General features: G+C 60.1%; 1 protein-coding gene and 1 non-coding gene across 2 annotated transcripts in view; both read right to left on the bottom strand.

Annotated features, from left to right (window-relative positions):
- Nucleotides 1–1,108: 1,108 nt before the first annotated feature.
- Nucleotides 1,109–20,621, bottom strand: part of COL11A2 (collagen type XI alpha 2 chain) — a 28,251-nt gene continuing 8,738 nt past the window's right edge. Inside the window, exons 9-66 of the mRNA XM_087817325.1 lie at nucleotides 19,068–19,127; nucleotides 18,934–18,975; nucleotides 18,650–18,712; nucleotides 18,252–18,326; nucleotides 17,684–17,770; nucleotides 17,372–17,428; nucleotides 17,175–17,228; nucleotides 17,033–17,086; nucleotides 16,883–16,936; nucleotides 16,655–16,708; nucleotides 16,443–16,496; nucleotides 16,319–16,363; nucleotides 16,113–16,166; nucleotides 15,629–15,673; nucleotides 15,378–15,431; nucleotides 15,139–15,183; nucleotides 14,959–15,012; nucleotides 14,721–14,765; nucleotides 14,467–14,520; nucleotides 14,316–14,360; nucleotides 14,090–14,143; nucleotides 13,666–13,773; nucleotides 12,602–12,655; nucleotides 12,276–12,329; nucleotides 12,128–12,172; nucleotides 11,990–12,043; nucleotides 11,856–11,900; nucleotides 11,663–11,716; nucleotides 11,511–11,564; nucleotides 11,231–11,284; nucleotides 10,740–10,847; nucleotides 10,271–10,360; nucleotides 10,037–10,090; nucleotides 9,731–9,838; nucleotides 9,509–9,616; nucleotides 9,334–9,387; nucleotides 9,178–9,231; nucleotides 8,876–8,983; nucleotides 8,683–8,736; nucleotides 8,388–8,441; nucleotides 8,102–8,155; nucleotides 7,900–7,953; nucleotides 7,462–7,569; nucleotides 7,037–7,090; nucleotides 6,834–6,887; nucleotides 6,651–6,704; nucleotides 6,158–6,211; nucleotides 5,801–5,908; nucleotides 5,653–5,706; nucleotides 5,462–5,515; nucleotides 5,103–5,210; nucleotides 4,889–4,942; nucleotides 4,585–4,620; nucleotides 4,365–4,418; nucleotides 4,000–4,267; nucleotides 3,396–3,508; nucleotides 2,856–3,062; nucleotides 1,109–2,203 (exon numbers count right to left, since the gene is read on the bottom strand). Coding sequence (XP_087673451.1) covers nucleotides 2,063–2,203; nucleotides 2,856–3,062; nucleotides 3,396–3,508; nucleotides 4,000–4,267; nucleotides 4,365–4,418; nucleotides 4,585–4,620; nucleotides 4,889–4,942; nucleotides 5,103–5,210; nucleotides 5,462–5,515; nucleotides 5,653–5,706; nucleotides 5,801–5,908; nucleotides 6,158–6,211; nucleotides 6,651–6,704; nucleotides 6,834–6,887; nucleotides 7,037–7,090; nucleotides 7,462–7,569; nucleotides 7,900–7,953; nucleotides 8,102–8,155; nucleotides 8,388–8,441; nucleotides 8,683–8,736; nucleotides 8,876–8,983; nucleotides 9,178–9,231; nucleotides 9,334–9,387; nucleotides 9,509–9,616; nucleotides 9,731–9,838; nucleotides 10,037–10,090; nucleotides 10,271–10,360; nucleotides 10,740–10,847; nucleotides 11,231–11,284; nucleotides 11,511–11,564; nucleotides 11,663–11,716; nucleotides 11,856–11,900; nucleotides 11,990–12,043; nucleotides 12,128–12,172; nucleotides 12,276–12,329; nucleotides 12,602–12,655; nucleotides 13,666–13,773; nucleotides 14,090–14,143; nucleotides 14,316–14,360; nucleotides 14,467–14,520; nucleotides 14,721–14,765; nucleotides 14,959–15,012; nucleotides 15,139–15,183; nucleotides 15,378–15,431; nucleotides 15,629–15,673; nucleotides 16,113–16,166; nucleotides 16,319–16,363; nucleotides 16,443–16,496; nucleotides 16,655–16,708; nucleotides 16,883–16,936; nucleotides 17,033–17,086; nucleotides 17,175–17,228; nucleotides 17,372–17,428; nucleotides 17,684–17,770; nucleotides 18,252–18,326; nucleotides 18,650–18,712; nucleotides 18,934–18,975; nucleotides 19,068–19,127 — 4,092 coding nt within the window. The 3' untranslated portion in view covers nucleotides 1,109–2,062. The remainder of the gene's footprint in view (nucleotides 2,204–2,855; nucleotides 3,063–3,395; nucleotides 3,509–3,999; nucleotides 4,268–4,364; nucleotides 4,419–4,584; nucleotides 4,621–4,888; nucleotides 4,943–5,102; nucleotides 5,211–5,461; nucleotides 5,516–5,652; nucleotides 5,707–5,800; nucleotides 5,909–6,157; nucleotides 6,212–6,650; nucleotides 6,705–6,833; nucleotides 6,888–7,036; nucleotides 7,091–7,461; nucleotides 7,570–7,899; nucleotides 7,954–8,101; nucleotides 8,156–8,387; nucleotides 8,442–8,682; nucleotides 8,737–8,875; nucleotides 8,984–9,177; nucleotides 9,232–9,333; nucleotides 9,388–9,508; nucleotides 9,617–9,730; nucleotides 9,839–10,036; nucleotides 10,091–10,270; nucleotides 10,361–10,739; nucleotides 10,848–11,230; nucleotides 11,285–11,510; nucleotides 11,565–11,662; nucleotides 11,717–11,855; nucleotides 11,901–11,989; nucleotides 12,044–12,127; nucleotides 12,173–12,275; nucleotides 12,330–12,601; nucleotides 12,656–13,665; nucleotides 13,774–14,089; nucleotides 14,144–14,315; nucleotides 14,361–14,466; nucleotides 14,521–14,720; nucleotides 14,766–14,958; nucleotides 15,013–15,138; nucleotides 15,184–15,377; nucleotides 15,432–15,628; nucleotides 15,674–16,112; nucleotides 16,167–16,318; nucleotides 16,364–16,442; nucleotides 16,497–16,654; nucleotides 16,709–16,882; nucleotides 16,937–17,032; nucleotides 17,087–17,174; nucleotides 17,229–17,371; nucleotides 17,429–17,683; nucleotides 17,771–18,251; nucleotides 18,327–18,649; nucleotides 18,713–18,933; nucleotides 18,976–19,067; nucleotides 19,128–20,621) is intronic.
- Nucleotides 10,629–10,730, bottom strand: LOC148093020 (U6 spliceosomal RNA). Its single transcript, XR_015714640.1, has one exon. It is a non-coding gene; the product is annotated as a U6 spliceosomal RNA (small nuclear RNA).

Raw genomic sequence — 20,621 nt, forward strand, 5'->3', positions numbered from 1 at the left:
CCTTTCTCGGGCGTAGGTCTTGGCGCTTACACCAGGGGGCAGCAGAGGCGGAGGCGCGCGGAGCCCGAGGGGCGGGCGCCGGGGGAGGGGGGTTCACCCGCCGTCGGTTTTCCTGCGCAGGCTGCTAGACACCCCACCTCCCCGCTCCCGGGAGCGCTTTCTGCACAGAGGAGTTAGCTCCAGCACTCCAGGGTTTGGGGTTTTGTCCTTGGGATCAGGCGATCAAGGTGGTGCCGTCGGAGATCCAAGGGAGGAAGTAGTGGGGGGGCGGTCCCTCCTCCAGTTCGGGGGTGCAAGGCAACCCCGGGGCGGACGCAAAACCAGAACACACCCGTGCACACGCGCATACACCCGTCCCCCTCCTGCCCTGCAGCTAGGCGTCCAGCAGGGAAGGGGTGTCCCGGCTGGGACGAGGCCCTAGAATAAGCTTTAATCTACTGCCAGACGGGCGGAGCCAGGAGCGCTGTTGGGTGAGGCCCCGGGAGAGGCAGGCGGCCAGCGAGGGATGCCCGGCCGCGGGGCCGCGCTGAACCGAAGGGACCGGCCGGGTCCTCGCCGCGGACCGCGCCGAGCTACACGCAGAACAAGCCCTGGGAAAGGCCGCAGGGGTGGGGGGGGCACCGAGCGGGCGGCTGGGGCAGCCTGTGCATCCCAAGGGCAAAGCCTGGAATGATGCAGACGCCAACACCTGCGGGGGCACAGCTCCCGCCGCCCAGCTGCCTTTTTGACAGGAGGCGGGAGCCTGGGGGGGGCGGGGGCCGGAGCTACAGGGGCGGGAAGCGCTGTTATGCAAGCGAGCCTGTCCTCTCATTTGCAGAGTTTGCGGTAGGCCATCTAAGGGTCCTTCCAGGCCTGGAGCCCCTAAAGATGGGGGGGCGGGGACACACCTTCCCCAGCACCAGTCCAGCACCAGTGTCAGACAGAACCAGGGTCCACTTGTGATTCTGTATGTCAGCCAGTCTTTGTGACACCCCAGCTGGACAGGCCCTGCAGGGAACAGGGGTTAAGCCACCCTTTTCTGGCTACAGCTCACTGGGAAGAAGGGCGTTGGATAGGGGTTTGGTGGGGATTGAAGTAACCACACAAGCATCACACACATACACCCTAGGAGGAAACAATCACATTTTTTAACCACCAGTCAGACTGATGCTGGTTATAGGGCTGGACAAGGTCCCAGGAGTCCCTTCCATCCCTTCAATTGCAGGGTCAGAGAAGGGGAGGGGTGCCCGGGGAGAGTCTGGGGTGACCAGGATGGCAATGGGATACTCAGGGGGCTCAGGGCGTGGTGACTTCCCAGCTAATATAGATTTCGATATTTCAACAGTCCACTGAATTCAGGCCCTGCACACATCCCTCACTATCCTGTTTCCCCCCAGGACAGTGGCCTGGTCCCCAAAAAGCAGGTGGTTTCTGCAAGGCCCAGACCAAGTGAAGGAGAGCAGGTGTGTGGGTCAGGGAGCCAGACATCAGTAAGTGGAGATGAGAGAGAGCCCTGAGGCAAAGGAGACCGTATATTCCAATGTTCACAGTGGGTGCTACAGGTGGGGTGTGAGGGAACTGGGGTTCAACCCAAAAACCCCCACAGTCACTGAGGAAAGCCCTGAGGCAAGGACAAGGGTACCGGGGACTCATCCCTGGAGAGCCCTGTCTCCAAAGTCCGCTGATTTTTGTTGGCATTTCTCTCTTTATCTTTGTTGTTATTTAGTTTTCCACTCTTTAAATAATTAATATAATTACTTTTAAATACAAAATACACAGTGTCCTTTCTCTTCTCTTCCTCTTGTTTGGGGTGATTGGGCGGTGAGTTTTAAATAAGTGTGTCAGCTGTCTAACAGGCCACAGGCTCCAGGTGGGAAGGCTAGGAGCCCCGGATGCTACCCCTCCCCTCGGGCGGTCCGGCACGCACTTCAGCCTTCCTCTGGTCTGCCCGACTGGGGGCTCTCAGCGCCCTGGCCCAAGGCCCCCAGATGGTGAGGAGCCCTCTTGGGAGATGGCATGGAGCTGATGCTGTGGGATGCCAGGTGGGCCTGGTTTCGAATGACAGGTTCAGGTCGAGAAGGTCCTAGCCCATGAAGCAGACAGGCCCCAGCAGCACCCCTCCCCGCCTCGGGGGGGCCCCCAGGTCCGAGAAGGAGGCATCCAGCACCGGCAGCTGCTCCAGCACAGGGGTCCGCACCTCTAGCACCCTCCGGCCTTGCTGTGTCTGGAGGAGGAGACAAGAGGGGAGGCGTGAGTGAGCTGGGTGGAGGGGTCACACCCCAGGCTGGCCTCTCCTCTGAGCACCCTGAGAAGCTATTCCCCCAACCGCATCCACGTTCAGACTTGCTACATTTTCTTCCAGAGAGTCCATGGGAAAGCCAGGAAGGCGGTATGTGCTTGTGGGGTGTGTGTGTGTGTGTATGTGTGTGTGTGTGTGTGTGTGTGTGTGTGTGTGTGTGTGTGTGTCTGAGATGACTGCCTGTGGTGCTGATGTGAGTCTGTGTGGCCCCACAGGGGTGTGTGCACATGTGCGTGGGGGGGGGGGCTGTGTGATAATAGCTGACATGATTCCATGTGTGTGCACCTGTGTGACCCCGTCCAGGTGACTCTCGGGATGTATGCAGGGATTGGGGTGTCTGTTGCCCACCCCCGCACCCCCGTGCCTCTGCTGGGCCACCTGTGTAAATGTGTGTACTCCGGTGACGCCGCTGTCCGCACACAGGTGAACCCCACTTCCCTCCCCCGACCCCTCAGCCCCCTCTGAGCTCCCTCAGCCGGGTCTGCCCGGGAAGCCGGCTCCTGCTCTCCGGCGGCCCGGCCGCAGGAGCTCCCGGCCCGACGTGAGCCGCAGGCCCGCCCGCCCGCGCCGCCCCCACCTGGCAGCCGTCCCTGAACTCCTTCACGTAGGGGCTGGTGTCGGGGCTCAGCTCGTCCTCGTTGGCCCCCCTGAGCTTCAGGGGGCCTTCCCGGGCCGCCCCGGAGCACGGGTAGGAGACGTCCTGGTGCGCGGAGACGCTGAGCAGCCGCAGGAAGGTGAGCTGGACAACGCCCACCGGGGAGCCCTCGGAGTCCACGTAGGAGAACTGGCAGGGCGGGCAGCGTCAGGGCAGGCGGGAGCGGGGCAGGGGGCAGGGAGGGCTGGGCGAGGGGGGCAGGGAGGGCTGGGGGGGGGCAGGGAGGGCTGGGGGGGGGCAGGGAGGGCTGGGGGGGCGAGCGCGAGCAGGAGGCTGGGCGGAAAGGGGGCGAACGGGTGCCCAGGGAAGGAGGCAAGTGAGCACTGCGGGGCGGGAGGGGAGGAAGGGGGCGCAGGGTGGAGGAGCGCCAGCAGTGTCGGCGGGGGCCGTGCCAGGGGGCTTGTCCCATGGACCCGGAGACCCCCGCCCCGACGGGAGCGCGCAGCGGGAGCCAGCGCTCACCTGCGTGACGTCATCCCGAGGCTGCACACAGGTCTCCCCTCCCGCCGTGAAGTTGCAGAACACCCGGAAGGCGTCCCGAGCGCAGCCCTGGTTGGGGTCCACCCAGTATTCACCTGTTGGGTGGAGAGATGCCTTTGCACCCATATTCCCACTCCCCCAGCCCTCCCCACATGCTCGCAGCCTCCCGGCCCCCTGCTCTGCCACCAGAGCTCCCTAACACAGCCCCCCTTCAGTTGCCCTCAGCACCTACACCCCATCCCATCCCGGACACCCCGAGCCCAGCAGCATCCCCAGGCTCCTGACTGGAAGGGTCCGAGCGTGGCTGTAGGTCCGCACACGGTCCTTGGTGTGAGTGCAAGCACGCGTGTAGGCACAGGCGTGTTTACCAGCCCTGCAGCTGCCAGCTGACAGCCGGCTGGTGCCCACTGGAAGGACTGTGTCAGTTCCTAGTACTGAAATAATCTGACCTGGCTGGAAAGTGGCCACTGTTCCAGTCCCCTCATCCCTGCCCAACACCTTTCCCAAGACTCCGGCAACATCCATTCTGCTTGTCTGCACCCACGCTCTTGTCAGTATTTTTGTGTCCCCTGAGGCTGGCACTGACCATCAGGCAGCTCTGGGTGGCAGAGCTTCAGGTCCTGGCAGGTGCGAGCAGGGCTGTCCTGGGTCCCTGTCGGCCGCCTCATCTGCTCTATCTCCTCCCGCAGGGAATCCAGTGACCCAAAGATCTCCTCCAGCCCCCCAGGACTGCCCGGGGCCCCCTCAGTCGGCACGGCTTCATCTTCCTGCATCACGCGGCTTCCGTCCACTGAGCGCCGAGTCTTCTTGGGCATCTGGATGGGCAGGGGCTGGATCACCTCGCCCGGGGGGCCCTGGGTGGAGGGGCAGAGGGAGAGGGTGAGGGTGAAGCAGAGAAGGTGCAGGACAGGGAGGGACAATCAGAGGAGCAGGCCAGGACTCCTAACTCACCGGGTGTCCTGGAGGGCCCTGGACACCCTTCTCTCCCTTTGGTCCGGCTGGGCCCTGCCAAAGGAGTAAATGGGGTCATGGAGAGGTCAGGTCACAGTAAGGTCAACCAGTATCCAGGCTGGGAATGGGGCTCCACTGGGGGGAGCATGTTTGGTCTAGAAAGCACCAAGTCCTGCTTGGGGAAAGGGGCAGAGGTCAGGGCTGGCTGGGGTCCACTCACTGTGGCTCCTTTGGCGCCCTTGGGTCCAGCAGGTCCCTGTGAAATGAAAAACATGGTCACCACAGGGGAAGGTAGGGACACAGGAATGGAGAGGCAAGGTCATGAGTCCACAGGACAGTGGGATTACCACAGGAGGGGCAGGCATGAGGGAACATGGGGACATTCGGGAGTCCTTGGAAGGGGGGTAGGAAACACTGCAGGTGTAAGGACACACAGGGGAAACACTCCTACGCTCGGTAGGCTGGCAGCTGCTATGGAAGCCGTTGGTTTAGGGGTTTAGTGGAGGAACAGATGGGGTACTCACGGTGAGGCCAGGGGGCCCTCCAGGGCCAATGGGGCCAGAGGCTCCCGGGATGCCCTAGGAAAGGGAGGACCTGGTTCAACTGGGTTCTCCTCCCACCCCTCCCTCACCCCACCCAGAGTCCCCACCACAGCCCCTCCCACCCCCAGGGGGAATCTCCACCCTCATCCCCCCAACTTTCCAGGACAGTGCCCTCTACTCGCTGCCCTCTACTCACCGTCTCTCCCTTCTGTCCAGTGGAGCCCTGAGGGCCAGGAAGTCCCCGGTCACCCTTCTCTCCCTGCTCTCCAGGGGGCCCGATCAGTCCAATGAGACCTGGGTGACCCTGGAGAAGAGGACAGGTGGTCAGGGGATGCAGAGGGGAGACACGTGGATGCGGCTGGAGGAGGCCAGGGGGGTCAGAGCCCAGGAGACAAGAGAGGCTTAAGCACAAGGGCTGTGGAGAGCCCTGGCTGAGTAAGGGCCCCGAGACCTGGCACTGGAAGCCTAGAGCCGAGCAATGGGCACTCAGTATCCCACAGGTCTCCAGGCAAGGGAGAAGGTAGGGGCGAGGCCACTTGTCTGGCTGTCACTCACCTTCTCTCCCTTGGCCCCAGCATCACCACGGAGGCCAGGAAGCCCTGGGGGTCCCTATGGGGAGACAGGAAGTCACCCTTTCCAGCTCTCCGCCCAACACTTCCCACGTCCTCCAGAGCTTCAGCTCAAAGCCCACTGCCCCAGGGCACCCCCCTCACCCCACCCACCCCACCCAATCCAGAGTCACTCACCACAGGGCCTGGGGGCCCGGCCTGACCTGTGGCTCCAGGACGACCTTGCTGGCCCTACAGATTTGAGGTGACCACAGAGGTCAGAAGGGGTGTCCCCTCCCATGGCACCTCACCCCTCCCTGCCCGGGCTCTCCACTCCATGACTCACCACTGAGCCTGGGAGGCCCCTCAGACCATCAGGACCAGGTTTTCCTGCTGGGCCTGCAGGACCCACGGGGCCTGTCTTTCCCGGGGCACCCACAGCACCAGGATCCCCCTGAAACACACATGAGGAATGTGTCCTAAGGGACAGAGAAAAGGGGTACGGGCAGGGGCGGGGAGCCCAAGGTAGACAGGGTGAGGCAGGGGGTAGGGCCTAAACCCCAGAGCCCGGGGGGCAGGAGCAAGCACAGGGAACCTGTTCCCATGAGGGCTTCAGCCTGGGGGAGGAAGACAGAGAACTCAGAGGAGCAAAGGAGTGGGAGGAGGAGGGAATGCTCCAGCAGCCAGGGCAGCCTCCCCTCACCTTGGCTCCCTTCTCTCCTTGTCGCCCCTCAGGACCAGGTGTGCCAGCAGGACCCTGCAGATGGAGGGGGAGGGAAGAGGGATGAGGGAGTAGAGGCCCACTCACAGGCGGTGAGAGCCCGCACAGCTGGGCCAGTTGTTAAAGAGTTGGGTGGTTCTCAGCATCTGGCGAAGAGCCACTTAGTGCCCCACCTCCTACCCCAGCAACTAGAAGGTGACCACCTGACCTAGCAGAGCCTCCAGAAAGCCAGCCCTTCCTCCCTGTCTGTTCTGATTGGGGGGCACACACCAGCACCCCTGGCAAGAACTTCATACCCAATTCCAGGAACAAACATGCCCAGATATGCACAGCACACTGGTAAGCACGTGTCACACACCCCACGCAGGACAACCAGACTCCAGGCATCTCCCTGCCCATCCCACCTGCCATTGCCCATCCTCTGCCCACCCGCCAAGGACTGCCCCTGAACACCCCAGGTATCCAACTCACTTACCCGCTTTCCAAGTGGTCCAGGGGGTCCATTCTCCCCAGTGGGACCAGGGGATCCCTAGAGAGGGAAGAAGGGTAAGCGAACATTTAGCTTCCAGCCAAGGGACCCCTCAGGAGTGGGGCAGAGAAGAGGAGCAATGGGTCTGAAGACTCCAGCTCAGTGGTGGGGGAGTCACTGGTCACTCACAGGCTGCCCTGGCTCGCCGTCCTCTCCACGGTCACCCTTTGCACCATCTTGGCCCTGCAGGGATGAAGCAAGGTCACCTGAAAACTGCTGATCCTCCCATGCCTCCAGCTGCCCTGCCATACCTCCAGCTTCCAACAGCCAAGCCCATCAGCCCCACAGAAGCCCACCCACTTTGCCCCTCCCCCCCACCGGGCAAGACTCACCCGAGGGCCACCTTCCCCAGGAGGGCCAGGGTCACCAGGAAAACCAACAGGGCCCTAACACAGAGGGAGACCAAAAGTCAGGCTCACAACCGCCTAAGCCCACCCAGAGCCAACACAGACCCCTGTGGGCACATGCCACACTCCCTCTCTGCAGGCAGTGCCCACTGCACCACCTAGAAAGAGGGTGGTGCACCCCTCCCCATGCCTACATGCCCTCTAACACTTTGGGGAATTAACTAGAGGCATCTCTCATGTTCTCTCGCTCGGGATGCTAGACTCCATATACCCTCCCCAGGAAACCCTATTCCCAGAGCTTTCCTCCCAGGTTGCCCCGCTCTTGGGCTCCCCACACTCCAAGATCCTCACACACATCCCCAGGTCTCCCATTCGCAGGACCCTCTTCTCAGCCCCTCCCCCAAACTCACAGGGTTCCCTTTGGGGCCATCATCCCCGGTGGGGCCTTTAGGCCCTGGCGGTCCCGCCTCTCCCGGCTGCCCGGACTCTCCTTTCTCCCCACGCTCCCCGCGTGGACCCTGGAGGACATTGGAGGGTACAGATGGTCCCAGGGGATCTTGTAGGTCAAGAATGCAGCCCCTGCTTCCAAGACACCTTCAGCTCCCCCAGCCCCAGTGACAGTAGGATGCACAGAGAAAGGCAGGCCCATGGGGGTCCCCTGGCACCTCTTTGCTTCAAGGAAAGGGTGACAGGACTCACTCAGACCCAGGGACCAGGCCTCATGGAGAAGGGCTGGGGCACAGACTCCAGGGCAGTGGAGGAGGTCCAGCTCCAGGTCACGGGAAAAGTGGGGGTGGGTTTGAGGGGGTGAAAGGGATTGGGAGGGATGCCTCAAAGCCATCACTCACCTTGACTCCTGGCTCCCCCTGGACCCCGGGAGATCCTGACTCTCCTGGCTCCCCCTGCAAGGAGACTGACATCAAAATCCTCCTTCCCTACAAAAATCCTGATAGTCCCCACACCTCACTCTCTTCTGACCCCCATCCAAAGCTGGCAGAAGTCCAACTCCCGTGCCCTCCAAGACCAGGCCATTCACCCCTTCCTAGTTACCTTCTCTCCAGGGGGACCCAGGTTCCCGACACCTCCTGGGGGACCTTGAGGACCCTGGAAGAGGAACAGAAATAGGGATCATAGCTCTGGGGATGAGGTGCCATTCCAGGGGCGGGGCCAGGATGAGGGCCGAGGTCACCGCAGTGAGACAGTGGGAGGCCTTCCCAGGGGCAGGGGCTTTTAGTGGCCCCTGAGAGGAGACTATAGAGGAGTTTATAGTCCGGAAAACGGGAGGCAGAGGACTGGCCACATTGGTCTGAAGGGATGAGAGGCTGAGAGGACTCACATCAGCTCCATTGGGTCCAGCTGGGCCTCGAGGTCCTGGGGGGCCAGGTGGTCCCTGGGGAGAAACAGATTCACCAGAGACAGGCAGGGAGGTGAGGGGGACAGCGCTGGGTGCAGGGGAATTGCGGAGGGGTGGGAGGGGCAGAGATCCTGGGCCCGGAAGAGGAGGGGCAGCCAGGCCAGGGAGCAGGGGTCAGTGGCAATGGGGTGCTGGGGTGGGCTGGATGGGCGGCGGTGACCAGTAGGTGGGGCTGGGGCCGGTTGGGGTCACACACCACCAGTGGGGTCACACTCACCATAGGGCCCACGTCTCCTGTTTCTCCCTTCTCCCCCGAGGGGCCTGGCAAACCCTGTGCAGGTGCACACAGCACAGACCAGGTGAGCACCCCGCCCGGGCCCCCAGCTCTCCCCTCAGGTCCCACATGCTGCCCTCATCCTCACCTCACCTCCCCTTTCCTCGTCAGAATGGGGCTCCTCACCCCAACTCACCTGTAGGCCAATGGGTCCTGGGGGCCCATTGAATCCTCTTGTTCCTTCATCACCTTTGGCTCCAAAATGTCCTTGGGGTCCCCGGGCTCCGGGCTCCCCATCTGCTCCCTGAGGTGGGGGAAGGCAGGGACAAGGACCATAGCCATAGGGTCAGGTGTTCTCCATCCACAAGCCCCGCACAGAGCTGGGCAGCAGGCCCAGGGCCCCCTGCTTTCACCCCCAACCCCAAAAGCAGAGGGAACTGGGGGCTGACTGGGGGCTGCCGGGCCTCTGGAGGGAGCACGGGGGCATCAGTCACTCACCGCTGCTCCAGGCTGCCCCACAGGACCCAGGGGCCCAGGGGGTCCAGGAGGGCCCTGGGGAGAAAGGAGAGTCAGAGACGCCAAGACAGGGAGAGAGTCCAGGTGGGAAGGAGGTTGAAGACCAGAGGTCAGAAATCAAAGGTCACAGACACTTACGTGTTCGCCCTTGTTCCCTTTAGTGCCCTTCTGTCCAGGGTCTCCCACCTCACCCTGGGAGAAGGCAGAGGAGGGAGGGGGAGAGGGGGGACAGTGATGAGACGGGGTGGGGCCGTGTCCAGGTCTGCGATCTCATCTGGGAAGAATTTGGGTCCAGGGCTGTGGGTGCCCTCACCTTGTCTCCATCCTCTCCTGCCACTCCCGGGGGTCCAGCAGGGCCAGGAAGCCCCACAGGACCCTGCACCCCGTCGCGGCCCGTGGGACCAATGGGGCCCTTCTCACCCTGTGGGAAGTGAAGAGAGGAGTCATGGCCTGAAGATGACCCTTACCCTCAATCTCCCCCAGGAAACCCTCTGAGACACAGCAGCTCACAGACCCCTGGGGCCCCCACACTCACCGGGACACCTTTCTCTCCTGCTGCTCCGGGGGGACCCTGAGGTCCTGGGCGCCCTGGGGGGCCAATAGGTCCCCCAGATCCCGCTGCACCTCGTTCCCCAGGGGAGCCCTAAGAGGAAGTAGAGTCAGACCCCAAGGAGGAGGCCACAGCCTACCTACTCCAGAGGACCCTGACCATGGTTCCCAGGAGAATAGCCCAAACCACATGCATTATGGCTGACTCTGCACACCCTGTGCCCACTCTTTACTCTTCCTCACCCACCCCCTTTCCTGGTTCCTCCCCACTGCCCCCTGAGGCCCCACTCACTGCAGGGCCAGGGGGACCAGCCGGACCTTCGTTTCCCTTCAAACCGGCTCCACCCTATGAACCAGAGATTCAGAGCAGGAGATGTGAGACAGGAAGGTGGGACATCACAGGGACAGGGTCTGGGAGACATGCAGGGCTAGGGGTGGGGACAGGCTCAGAGAGATAGGATCGGGGTGATTCTGAGGGGCGCCAGGGTCACGGTGACATTACAACTGGTGAGGTGAGGTCACTCACAGCAGTGCCAGGGAGGCCTCTCTCTCCTGGGAAGCCCCTCAGCCCAGCGGGACCATCCTTCCCTGGTGCCCCAGGAGGACCAGGATCACCCTAAAAGGAAAGGAAAGGTGATGAGCCACAGCCATGCTCCCAAATTATGCAGAGAGATCTCTGACCCCCTCAAATCCCTGACCCTGGCCCCCAAGGTCCCCTCTGCCCCCTTACCAACATTTTTTATTGAATTTATTGGGGGTGACATTGATTCGCAAAAACATACAGGTTTCAGGTATACAGCTCAATAAAACAGCATCTGCACACGCATCGTGGCCATCGCCCCAAGCAGAGTCTCTTTCCGTCCCCACTTTCCCCTGCTTTGCCCCAAATTATGGATCACTGCATGAACTTGCTGTCATCCTTGCACAGGGCCATGCTAATCTCTGTATTGGTCCAACTTTAGTACATGTGCTGCCAAAGCAAGCGCCCCACTGACCTTGGTTCCTTCTTTTCCAGCTGTTCCCGTCAGTCCCTGCTCTCCAGGGGGGCCTGGGGGGCCTGGGTGACCTCTCTCGCCCATGGGCCCAGTTTCTCCTGCCGCTCCCTGGGAAAGAGGTGGAAAGACTCCAATCTCGACCCTTCACCCCACTGTCTGCCCAAAGCAGCCCCCCTGGCCACCCTAAAATGTCCCTCTAGAATCCCGGTATCCCTGCCCCAAAGCTGCTGGGAGATTCCTGGGGGCTCCCCGGGCCACCACTCTGGTTTCAGCCCCCAGTGTGGAGTGCCTACACCACCTGTGTCCCTGCTGGGGAACCGCCTCTTCTCCGAGCCCAGGAGATGAGAACTGGCCGAAGTTCAGCATCAGAGTCCAACCCAGCCCCACCCTTTACCCAGCAGGGCCAGGCCGGCTTGTGATGGGGAAAAGGGAGCAGGGCAGGCACGCCAGCTCCAGGTCTGGGGTCCTCTCTCTCCAGAGGACAGACATACCTGAGGTCCCACCACCCCTGGGGGGCCAGGGGGGCCAGTCTTCCCTTGGAAACCCTGAGAGAAAAAGAGAGGAGAGAGCAGTCAGAACACAGTCAGGATGGACACTGGGACAGACCCCAGGTCGCCGGAGGAAGGGCAGGGTCCCCATCACGTCCTTGGCCGTGGGGCTGAGCAGCGAGCACCAGGATGCTGTCCACTCTGCTGGGAGGGAGAACCTCCCTGGGAGGCCACCCAGACAGCTCTGGAGTGTGAGGGTCTCAGGGGCCAGGGCATCACTTACCACTTCTCCTCTCTGGCCCGGGTGTCCCGGCAGCCCGTCCTTCCCAGGGGGGCCCTGGAAGGGGTGCAGATGTCAGGTGAATTCTAGGCAAGGGAGGGAATGGGGAAGCACTCAGAGAACCAAAGTAGGCCAGAGGTCAGAGGTCAGCTTACCGGAGGTCCTTTAGGGCCAGGAAATCCGTTGGGGCCCTGAGGCCCAGGGAGGCCCTAGAGACAGAGCTGGGTTGAATCTGGAGAATGGGGTGGGATGCTGGGCAGGGGACACAGCTTCCTCCCTGGGGGAGAGGAAGTTGCTCCACTCAGGATCCCTGGGGCATATGGACCGGTACATGCCAGTCACACTCACCCTTTCTCCGGGGGGCCCGTGGGGGCCATCACCACCTGATGTTCCCTGCAGAAGGGGGAGACAGAGTCAGAGGATCTTCGGGGAAGCTGGGCTAAGGGGCAGGCCACCAATGGAGCCCTGCCAAGGCCACTAACCTTAGCTCCAGACTTTCCAGTGGCGCCTCGGGGTCCCCGCTGACCCCGTGGACCCTAGAAGAGGGGAGGGGAGTTGTCAGAAAAACCAACACACCCCTTTGGATCTTGAGGCACAGGTCTCTCTCCCCCTGCACTCACCGTGGGGCCCCGCTCTCCCCGAGGCCCTGATTTCCCAGACAGGCCCTGTGGGAAGGAAGAAGAGATATCACCCAGGGCGTGGAGCCCTACAGAGCAGCCCCCCACCCCCAGGCCCACCCCCACCCCGCACTGCTCTTCCCCAGCCTACCCGGGCTCCCTTCTCTCCACTGGCTCCAGGAAAACCAGGAAATCCGAGGGAGCCCTGGTGAAGGTGGAGAAGAAAAAATGGAGAAGTCAGGAAAGGGGAGGGCCTAGGAAGGACCAAGAAGGGTCAGGAAAGGTGACAGGGGCGTGGTGTGGGAGACCTGGGCCCTCCCATCCAACCCCTGCTGCTCTCGGGGCCTTGTTCCCTCCTCTGTGGACCGGGGTAGGCTTATTTCTCTCTAGGACCCCCAGTGCTCTGTCAGTGTTTCCTGCAGTTGGGTGTCATGGGAGGGAAAAGGAAGAGTGAGTATACATGGGGCATCACCTCACCTTGGGACCCTGGCGTCCCGGGTAGCCTGGCAGGCCAGGAACACCCAGCTTGCCCTGTGGAGGGACAGGGAGCAATTAGGGACAAGACAAGCCACAGGTACCACTCCATCCCTCAGAGGCGGGAGCCAGACCCCACGCAGCAATGGCCCGCCAGCCCTCCAGCCCTCCAGCCCTTCCTCTCCTGCCTCATGGGCTGCCTGGCTTTTGTAAGCTCTGCTCCCTGAGAGCGGGTTTTCCCCAGGTCCAGTGCTGGCATCTCGCCTCCCCAGTGTCTGGAGACTCAAGTCTGCTGCCCCATCAGGTCCTTAGGGGCTGTGATCTAGTCCCTGCCTACTGGTGAACCTAGGCTCCACCTTCTCCAGCCTGCCCCTAGCAGGCTCCGCGCAGCAGGGGACCGCCTCTGCCCCTGCTCTGCACCACCCAGCTCCCCAGGGCAGGTGTGCACCCCTGCCTCCCGACGCTGCAGGGCCTGTCATCTGAGGCAGCCGTGGAGCGGAGCCTGGGAGCGGGATTCTGCAGCCTGGCTGCCTGGGCCCAAACCCTGGCTCTGCTCCTCGCTGGCTGTGTGACTAACGAGCACCTTAGCCCCCCCCCCCATGCCTCTGCAGAGCAGGACCGTGCGGGTGCCTCTGCCCAGGATGGATATGACAGTCCACACAGAGCTGGCCCACAGCAGTGTCGCATGAGTCCGCCTGGAAGATCTCGGAGCCCACCAGCTCTTGCCTCTCTGCTCGGAACTCCTAGGCTCTGAGTCCGGACACGTTTGCACTGTGCCCTGCACCGACAGTTACCCTACGGTGGTCTCTCTGCCTTGTTCCTGTCAATCTGCTGTAAACTCTTCATGACAGGGACTCTTCCTTGACGTCTCACCCATCGCCCCACAACCCATTAGTGTCCAGGAGGTGCCATGTACAGAGAGGACCATAATTAATACGTGGTCATCTTCGATGGATTCACTGACTCCAGCTGTTGGCAACCCCTTGCCTACCCTGATCCCAGTGCCCAGGCCCTCATCCCCTCCAAATCCCTAGAGAGCACAGATGCAGATCCCTCATCCCTGTCACCTTCTCGCCCAGGAGCCCAGTGGGGCCAGGATCTCCAGTGGGTCCAGTGCGTCCCTTCGGCCCCTCGGGACCATCCTCTCCTCTGGAACCGGGAACTCCAACCTCGCCCTGAGTGAGAGGATTGGAGAGGTAAGTGTCAGGGACTGAGGGGGAGGCGGGGCCCCAAGGGGACAGGCAGGCCTCAGTGAGGCCAGGTGGGGTTGGCAGGGGTCCCAGAAGCTCTAGCAGGACAGGGAGCCCCACAGGGGCAGGGAGACTGTTGTGGTTGGAGGGACACAGACTGGGGTTGTTATCTGGCTGGGATCAGGCCCTAAAGGGTGCAGAGCACTGGAGATGGGGCCTCCGGGTATCAAAGGAATCAGCTGGGACTCCAGGATCATTAGGTCTTAGAACTGAGGGGGCCAGTGCAGGGGTTTCTACTCACCCTGTCACCTTTCACACCCATGTCACCTTTGAACCCAGGAAAGCCATCATCGCCCTGAAAAAATTGGGAGTGAGAGGACCCCAGATGTAGAGGGCCAGCAGGCTAAAGTGGAAGATTTGGGAGCACATGGGTGCAAGGACAGCAGGAGGGCAGGACGGAGGGAGAGCCGGGCCGAGGGGTGGTGGGGCGGATGGAGGCGCTGGGAAGCTGGGAGCACGCTGCTCACCTTTTCGCCCTTATGACCCTTCAGGCCCCGGATTCCATCCACACCCTAGGAATAGGCGGGGACAGAGACAGAGGTCAGGGACGGAGCTTCCTAAGACCCCGACCGGTTCCCCCAAATGCAGTCCTCTGTCTCCCAGCCCACTGGTCTGTACCTTGACACCTCGCGGCCCCGGGTATCCTAGAGGCCCCTGAGGTCCAGATGGACCCTGGAAGGACAAAGAGAGGAATCTATAAGGGGTCACAGGGGGTCACTGTGGGGGCCTTAGGGGCTGGGGAAAATGCAAGTGACATCGGAGAAAACTGCCAGAGCCACGTTAACGATGAGACAAGGAAATCCCAAGGACTCTGAGGCTCGAGTCTGGGTGGGAGCCCCTTCAGGAGGTAAAAGGAGGCGCGAAGATCTCACCTGGTTTCCTTTAGTTCCAGGGGGACCTTCCTTTCCGGGGTGACCCTGTGGGGACAGAAGAACATGACCACTGGCCCCTGTCACCTCCCCTGATCCTTCTCTACACTTCTCCAATCCAAATTCTTGTGACTTGATGAAGCCAACTGAGCATGGGCAGGCACCATCAGTGACCTCCCAGTGCAAAGGACTTGGGTGGAGGGTCAAGGGATATTTGAAATAAGAAGTGGGGGCCACTCACCGGGAGTCCATCTGAGCCAGGCATGCCAGGGAGCCCTGGTTTCCCTCGAGGACCCTGCAGGAAGATGAGGTTCAGGGTTACCAAGACGGGTTGGGACTGAACAAGGCTAAAGTCCCAGCCAGACATTTAGGGCTCTCCCGACACCCACCCCAGCACATCCCTTGTTCCCCAATCTCTCACCTTCTCTCCATGAGGGCCGATGGCACCCTGAGGCCCAGGGAGACCCTATACACAGGGAGAGAGAAGTCACAGGGGCCCCGCAGGGGTGGGCGCTCTCTGCTCCAGCCAGCATCCCCCATTCAGACCATGAGCAATGAAGACTGGACATCCTTAATTTCCTGTCCCCATCCAGGTCTGACCCATTGTGGAAGCCCAAGGGAAGTCACTAAAGTTGGAGGGGGGTGGACAGGACCACTCACCTGGGTCCCAGGAGTGCCCTGTTGTCCTGGAGGTCCTGGCTCTCCTTGGGGTCCCTAGAAACAGGCAACCAGGCAGGGGTAGAGGAGAAGGTGACAAACAACATATTGTGAAGAGCTGAGTCCCAGCAGTAATATCCAGAGGGTGAGCACCAGAGTGGGGCGGGGGCTCAGAGTGCTGGCAAAGGGAACAGCACCTTGGGGAGGAACTCGGGGTCTAAGGGTCGGATGGAGTCTCCATGCCCAACACTCACCAAGCTCCCTTTGGGACCATGGGGCCCATCCATGCCTCGGACTCCCTGGAATATGAGATGGGTGTGAGCAGGTTGGGAGGCAGGCCCAAGCCCAGAGGGTGGTGTGGTTTCCCAGAGGCCTGGCCATTCCCCAGGGGGCGGGTGGGGAGGGGGAGGGTGGGACAGGGCAGAGAAGCACGGGTCAGTCCTCCAGTTCATCCCAGACCTAAGCAAACACAGCCAGCCCGGATCCACAGGGCGTGGATCTGTGGGTCTGCGGGTTTGTGGGTTTTTGTCTTGTTTATTGTGAAGGACTTTTTTTTTTCTTTTGTGGCTATTCTGCACCATAAGGCCCTAAAAGGGCCCCTGGGGGTGGAGGCTGAAAGGGGACTGGGGGTGGGGGGCAGTGAAGGGGAACAGGAGGGGAAGTGGGGCAGGCCAGAAGATGAGATTTGGAGAAGTCAGGCGGTAAGATCAGGGTCAGCAGTCAGGAGCAGTCACTTACTGGGGGTCCAGGAATACCAGGTGGGCCTTTAGGGCCAAGGAGACCTCGAGGTCCCTGCACTCAGGTGAGGAGGAGATCCAGCAGGCAGGAGTGAGAGTGAGAGAAAAGGTGTCTCATATCCATGGCCCTCCTCTGGCATCCCCACAGCCCTCCTCGCCCCCACCCCCTCCCCCCTCCGCCTGCAACCTGACGCCCTGGACACTCACCGACTCTCCAGGCAGCCCCCGAGGCCCGATCTCCCCATCGTCTCCCTGGAGGAGAAGGGCACGGTGAAGCGGCCGTACACGCCGGCCCTCGCCCGCACCCAGCCCCTGCCTTGGCCACACCTACCCGCTCTCCGTCTTCTCCAGGGGGCCCAGGAAGGCCCTGGGCACCAGTATCACCCTGGAAAATGGGCAGACGGGTAAGAGGAGCCTCAGGGCCTCCAACACACGCAGACGCTGACCCTCTTCTATTAACCAACCAATTTCACCCACTGAGCCCCTGCTGAGAACCTCAGCCTCTTTCCCTTGCCCTGAGGTTCCTACCCCCATGATACTCACTCTGTGTCCCTTCTCCCCAGGAAGCCCTGGGAGTCCATCAAAGCCTCGGTCACCCTAGGGGAAAGAGGGCCAACCTATGTGAAGTCCCAGCCCCTTTCCCACCCCACCCCTCCCTATGTGTCCCGAATGCCACTATGTGAGGGAAGCTGGGGAACTCAGTCATCCCCCAAAATGAATGAGCTCAGATGGGGCTGGAACAGAGAATCAGAGAGGGGCCCAGCCTGTCACCTTTACTCCGGGTTCTCCAGGCATCCCTCGGGCTCCATCAGCACCCGCTCGGCCCTGCAGATGCAAGGGAAGTGTCAGAGCACACAGGACAGCCCTCCATGCTCTGTGCCCCATCTCCCACCCACACCCACCCCACACTCAGTCACTCACCCTTCGCCCAGCCTTGCCAGGAGGGCCTGTGAGGCCCTGAGGTCCTCTGGGGCCCTGGGGAGGGAACGTCGAGGGCAGGGTTAATGAGCATAGACACAGGGGGAGGCGCTGGGTTGGGAATCAAATGGGTGGATGGTATCACCTGAGGTCCTAGGTCTCCAGATTCTCCTTTCAGGCCAGGGCTCCCAGGTTGTCCCTGTGAGAGAGAAGAGACAATTGGCTATAATGAAGGGCATACCCAACAGTGACCTCAAAACCCTCCCTAAAAGAAGCAAAATAACTTTTTATTTGGTCCCTTTCCAGAACTATCTATAACCCCCACACACCCCATTCACTCACCAAGGGTCCAGGGCGACCTGTGTATCCCATGGGTCCAGGGGGTCCACGGAGAGCCAGCTAGGGGCGCAGAGGACACAGCAGAGCTGAGAAGAGGCAGCTGGAAAGCTCCCAAGCCCAGTACAACCTCCAAATTCATCCTTCCACTCCTAATCCTTGTTTCACTGCCCCATGTGCTCCCTGACCTCCCTCTCGGCATCAAACCAACCCACACCTTCCCCTGCCCTACATTCCCTCCAACCTACCCTTCCAACCCCTCCTAGAGTCTTCCGTTTTCCACCATACTCCTCCCACCAAGATGCTCTCCAGCCTTACCCGTGCCTGCTGCAGAATCGCCTGGGCCTGAGCCTCCTGGGCGGCTACCACAGGGCCTTTGTCACCCCCACCACTGCCAAACCGGAACTGATGGGAAAGGAGAGATGGTCCAGGTTGTTATCCAGGAAATCTATGGGACCTTCCCAGCCAGAGGTGTCATCCAGCATTCCTGCCCAATCTCCTAGGCTCAGGGACACCCCCATGCCCTCTTCCAGCATTTTCCACAGGAGGTTTCAGATAATCACTTAGAGGTTTTCAGAAACTCATCTCCTGTCCTCTTCCCCCAGTCTTGCCTCTTCCTCCCGAAAGACTCTCCTTTGGTTTTAGATCCCCTGAGATACAGGATTTTCTGCTCCGTTTTAGGTGATCCAAGTTTGATTCTAGAAGATCAATGTTTGGTTCTAGGTCATCTAATGAGGCCCTAGTCCCTCTACCTAAAAGATCAATTTCATTGGGTTGATGGTCTTTAGAGGCTCCTCAGCTTTCCTGACCTTCTGGGTCTTGGTGACACAACACAATTCTCCTGCCTTACCCATGAGCCCATTCCAAAGCCCAGAAGACAACTCACTGGGAGCATGAGGGATGTGCCAGGAGGGCCAGGGGCCCCATCTGATCCAGGGAGCCCTGCTCGGCCAGGAGGACCCTGGAGGGGGGAGAGAATGAGAAGGATAGGTGACAGAGGAATATTAGGCCTAGAATCATTTGGAAACCCTCCACAACAGGATAAATGCAGACTTCCCTAGATCTTTCCTGAGGCCCACCCCAACCCCATGGAGAAAAATGAGGGTAAGACGCCAGACTACTGTCCTCCCCAGCCAGTCTGCCCTCCTTTATGAGTGCTGAGGAGCACACCAGTCCCTTGTTCATTGATCAGCCAGCTAATGAGAAATTACTAAGCACTGTGCCCCCATTAGGTACTAGTGGCTCCTCTGCAGCCCCACCCCCATACAAGGGACACTCCCTTACCCTCTCGCCAGGGTCTCCAACTGGGCCTGGGTTGCCCTGGATGCCAGGAGGACCCGTCAACCCCTAGGAGCAAAAGAGAAGGGGGTCAGGGGTGGGCATTCAGAGAGAAGAGGGGTATGTGGCTGAGGGGTGGTCTCTAAAGAAGAGATCTGGGAGCTTTGATTGAAAGACTGCTCTGGAATTCTGAGAAGGAGGCCTGGGCATAAGTGGGGAAGACACGGATGAGTGTATAGGAAGGGTTTCTGAGAAAAGAATAGAGGTTTATGGGTCATGGCTAGACTCACCGCAGGGCCTTCTGGGCCGGGGGGCCCCTCCACCAGCATACCCTGTGGAGTCAAAGGTTAACAGTCAGAGGCTACAGGACTAGCCTTTTTCCCTTCTTCCCACTGCCCTCAGCTCAATGACCAGGGTGACTTACAGGTTCCAACACCGCAGGCTCACCCTTCTCTCCCTTCAGCCCCCGGGGTCCACGGGCAGCCTGAGGGAGACACACATGTAACCCCCAGTGGGGCCTGTGAGCAGCCAGGACACTGGGATTGCTCCCATCCCAACTCCCACCTTCATTCTCTGGAGACCTCCTTGAGCCTACCCTCAAACCCCCAAACCCCCTCCCCAAAGACTCTCTTCACAGACCTCTAGGCCTGCCAAGGAGACCTCAGGGCTACCCAACCCCAATTCCCAGCCCCACCTCAGCAAAGACAACCTCATCTCCCTGAGAACCTCTTTCAAGAAGGTGCCCACACCCTTCCTGGGAATCCAACCCCCCCAACCTTCCCAAAGCCTCTTCTGGAGGATACCATCCTATCCCCCAAACTTCCTCTGACCCCAGGAATCCTTAGAACCTTAAGAAACCATCAAATTCCTCACCCTTACTCCAACCCACCAAGTAAGAATCTTTCCAAGATTATGGACATATTTTTATTGGAGTTTGAGGGGCGAGCATGGATCCATGAGAATCTGATGTAATCTATGTAGTCTTCAGAAAAGAAAAAATATATGCCCTTATTCTGTATGCACAGAATTTTTCCTAGAATTTCAAGGGGTTCACAAGATAAAAACTCCCTGGATATTAAACATCCATACTCTAAGCAGGTTTTGAGGGCAGTCTCCACTGATATCCCAAACCTCGACCACATAACTGGCCTTTGAAAAAATACAGCTCTTGCCCTAGCTGGTTTGGTTCAGTGGTTAGAGAGTCGGCCCTCGACTGAAGGGTCCCGGGTTCAATTCTGACCAAGGGCTCAATCCCTCGCCCTGGTTGGCCCTCGAGTAGGAGGCAACCAATCGATGTGTCTCTATCACATCGATGTTTCATCTATCTATCTCTCCCTCTCCCTCCCCTTTCCACTCTCTCTGAACAAGCAATGGAAAAAATATCCTCAGGTGAGGATTTAAAAAAATAAAGAAAGAAAAAATACAGCTCTTGGGCGAGGTTACTCAAGCCTCAGAGCAGATCCCCTCAAGTCTCCACAGTTCCTCTCTCAGCAAGGACACTACACTCTCCCTCGGGCCCTCATTTATACTCCAAGCCTACCAGTTGCCTCTCTTCCACACTTCCACCCAGATGCCCACCCCCAACTCTAGGGCCAGAAACAAGATAAGGACAGGGAGAATAGAGGACATTCACCACCACCCCCAAGTCTCCCAGCGAGACCTGCAGAATGCCCCCTCCACCTCCATCCTGATTATCAGTTTCCAAACTCTCCCATATCACAGATCAGCCTCAAGTTTCCAGAAAGCAGCATAGAAGAAAGACCGCAGAGGGTAAAGGGTGGCAATATTAGAGAAGGGAGGCATGGGATGAGGGAGCGGGACAGAGAAGGCAGCTCTAACTGCAAGGCAAGCAAAAGAAGAAGTGGAGGAAACAGGAAACACCCCAACTGAGAGGGAGTGGCTGAAGACATGGGAAACAATTAAGGGGCACAGAATGGAGGGACAAACACTTGGAAGCAAGAATGATGCTAGGGCCAAG

Source organism: Miniopterus natalensis, chromosome 5, assembly GCF_054644295.1.
Source record: "Miniopterus natalensis isolate mMinNat1 chromosome 5, mMinNat1.hap1, whole genome shotgun sequence".
In the NCBI taxonomy this organism is placed as follows: Eukaryota; Metazoa; Chordata; class Mammalia; order Chiroptera; family Miniopteridae; genus Miniopterus; species Miniopterus natalensis.